The sequence below is a fragment of the Cyprinodon variegatus genome, unplaced genomic scaffold, assembly GCF_000732505.1.
Source record: "Cyprinodon variegatus isolate N-32 unplaced genomic scaffold, C_variegatus-1.0 Scaffold440, whole genome shotgun sequence".
NCBI classification, from domain to species: domain Eukaryota; kingdom Metazoa; phylum Chordata; class Actinopteri; order Cyprinodontiformes; family Cyprinodontidae; genus Cyprinodon; species Cyprinodon variegatus.
Window position 1 is genome coordinate 687,122 of NW_015150893.1, and position 2,530 is coordinate 689,651.

A 2,530-nucleotide genomic window follows, 5' to 3' on the forward strand; every position below is an offset into this window, starting at 1 on the left:
CTTTATGGCAGCGGAATAACTTGCCTTGGCATGTTAGATCAGCAGGCTCCTTTGAGGTTTTTAAATCCTCTTTAAAATCACATTTCTTCTCCCTGGCTTTTAATCATGTCTAAGAGGACATTTGGCAAAATTTTATTTTAAATTTTATTTTATTCTAAAATGTATTTTAATCTATTTTTATGTGTTTATGTATTTTAGCTTTAGCTTTTATCTTATGTTCCTTAACTGTGATTCCTGTACAGCACTTTGGTCAGCCCCGGTTGTTTTAAATGTGCTTTATAAATAAAGTTTGAGTTGAGTTGAGTTGATTTATCCTCTTAACGCCTAGCATAATTTACTGGTACTATAACTAATGGGGTCCGGCTAACTGGAGAGTTTCTCAAAGGTCTTCTCTTACTTTGGGTCAGTGAACGCACCACAGCTATGCAGCTACTTTGGGCTTCATCAGCATCTATTTGACCTTCTGGTTCCAGATAGAAGGAAGAGATGACGAGATCTACCGGTACTTCACGCTGATCTGTCAGTCATTTTATTTCTAGGATCTGATTGGCTAAGAATCCTCAAACGTTTCCTATAAGCCAGCCAATGACCGGACTTAAAATCAGAAAGTATGAGGTCAGTACCGTTAGCTGTTTGGGGAGGAGCTCCACGATGCGAGCCAGGAGGCTCTCTGTCGGCTTCTCTGAGCACAGCAGGACCAGGTTGACGTTCTTGTCGCCGCGCAGCAGCAGGCCTTTAGCCAGAACCCCGACCCTCATCACACCTTTCAGGACTCTGGGGTTAGGAAGGAGAGATGGGAACCAAAGCGGGGAGAAAGTTTCACATCTCTATTACATGTGCATTAAAGATGGTTTAGCCGCACAAAAACCAGGAAACATTTATTATCCGATAAAAGAGCTCAGGTCCAAGGTGTCTGAGGTCCGTCGCTCATTCAAAGAGCAGGATTTTTGACCCAGTAGAACCAGAACTCCCACCTGTCTTTCACCGCTTCCTTCTTCTCTTTATCCTCTTCCTTTTCGTTCTCCTGATCTGTGATGATGTCAGAGACCAGCTTGAGGGCCCGCTCCGTGATGGAAACTATTTTCTGGATAGACTGGAGCTCGTCCTCAGAGGGGTAGATGGCGGCGTGCTTGGACATGACATAACGGTCATCAGAGGAGTCCGGACGACGTGGCGGCTGGAAAAGGACACGGATTTAGAGACGCTGGACTTATGCTGCCAACAGTAAACAGATAAAACTATCGGTCCTTTATTCCTTCAAACATGGAGGTTCATAAATCTAGAGCCAAATTGGATTTTTGATTTTGTTTCCCAATAGAACAGTTAAAAAGATCACCTTAGAAAGTTTAAGAAATGTACATTTCAACAATCAGAATTTGGATATTTTATTGTCACTTAATTTACAAAGTGAAACTCAGATATTACACCCAGTGAAATATGTTTTCCAATTATGATGCTTGTCCGGCAGAGAAATTAAAATTCAACAAACAATTCCTGAGAAGAGTAAAATATTTTCTTATCAGAAACATCAGATTTATTATAATGTAAAATATTTCTCCATTTGGGCTTGATTGGTTTGAAGGTTTAATTCAGATGATCTTGATTAAATCAATTCAATTCAATTCGTTCACACCAAACATGCTTGTAGCGACAGTGGAGAGGAAAAACTCCCTTTTAACAGGAACAAAACCTCCAGCAGAAACAGACTCAGTGTGAGCGGCCATCTGCTGAGGCGTTCATTTTTTTTTTATCTCAATGAATTAATTCATTTTTTAATTTTTTATTTACTTAGTTTAAATGCATCCAATATAAACGAGTTTTGATGAAGGAAAGCAGCTCAGATCTGCTGCAGGAGATCATAAATCATTAGTTTACAGATATCGGGTATAACTGAACATTTTCATTGTTCCTGTCGATAATAAAAAAGCCTCCGTTTTGCCCTTCGCCTCTTTAAAAAGCTCGGCGGCTCCAGTAACGGCCGAGGAGCAGTGGCGAGATGCTTCCTGGAAGGTTAGCTAGAAGCGTAAAAAGTCCTGGAAACTTACCATTGGACCCTGCGGTTGTAGACCGGGCATACCGGGTCGGACTCCCAGTAGACCGGGAGGGCCCGGCGGCCCCTGTGGATACCCGCCATCTGGCAAACGGCGGCCATCCCAGTGCAGCTGCTCCTCCTCCATGCGCCTCCAGTACATGTCCTCTTCATAGCGCCTGAGATCCAGAGCAGACAGTCTACTTTAGGTGATGATGTCACACAGTTAAGGCTAAAGCGAGCACCTTGGTACGCCTCCATCAGTAGGAACTACAGTACAGGCTAGAGGTTTGCAACATGTTTTCATTATTGATCAAATTTTTGTCTTCACTGGATCTGAAACTTAATCAGTTTTAATAGAAATCTGTGGAAAGTGGTGAGATAAAATCTGGATAAACCTCCTCAGAATGGAGAGTTTATATCTCTGCTGGGAGTTAAACATCTTTCAAGGTTCCCACACGTCTACTAACATCAAGCTGAAGGACTTTTTAAGACCAATTC

The 2,530-nt window shown here is 42.1% G+C and overlaps 1 protein-coding gene across 2 annotated transcripts in view; it reads right to left on the reverse strand.

Moving 5' to 3' along the window:
- Positions 1-2,530, reverse strand: part of zfr (zinc finger RNA binding protein) — a 39,980-nt gene that overhangs the window by 11,947 nt on the left and 25,503 nt on the right. For both annotated transcript variants that reach the window (XR_001481629.1, XM_015388894.1), the window contains exons 12-14: positions 2,046-2,208; positions 975-1,177; positions 624-774 (exon numbers count right to left, since the gene is read on the reverse strand). Coding sequence is in view for 1 of the 2 variants with exons in the window: in XM_015388894.1 (XP_015244380.1) it covers positions 624-774; positions 975-1,177; positions 2,046-2,208 (517 nt within the window). In the remaining variant the exon portion in view is untranslated. The remainder of the gene's footprint in view (positions 1-623; positions 775-974; positions 1,178-2,045; positions 2,209-2,530) is intronic.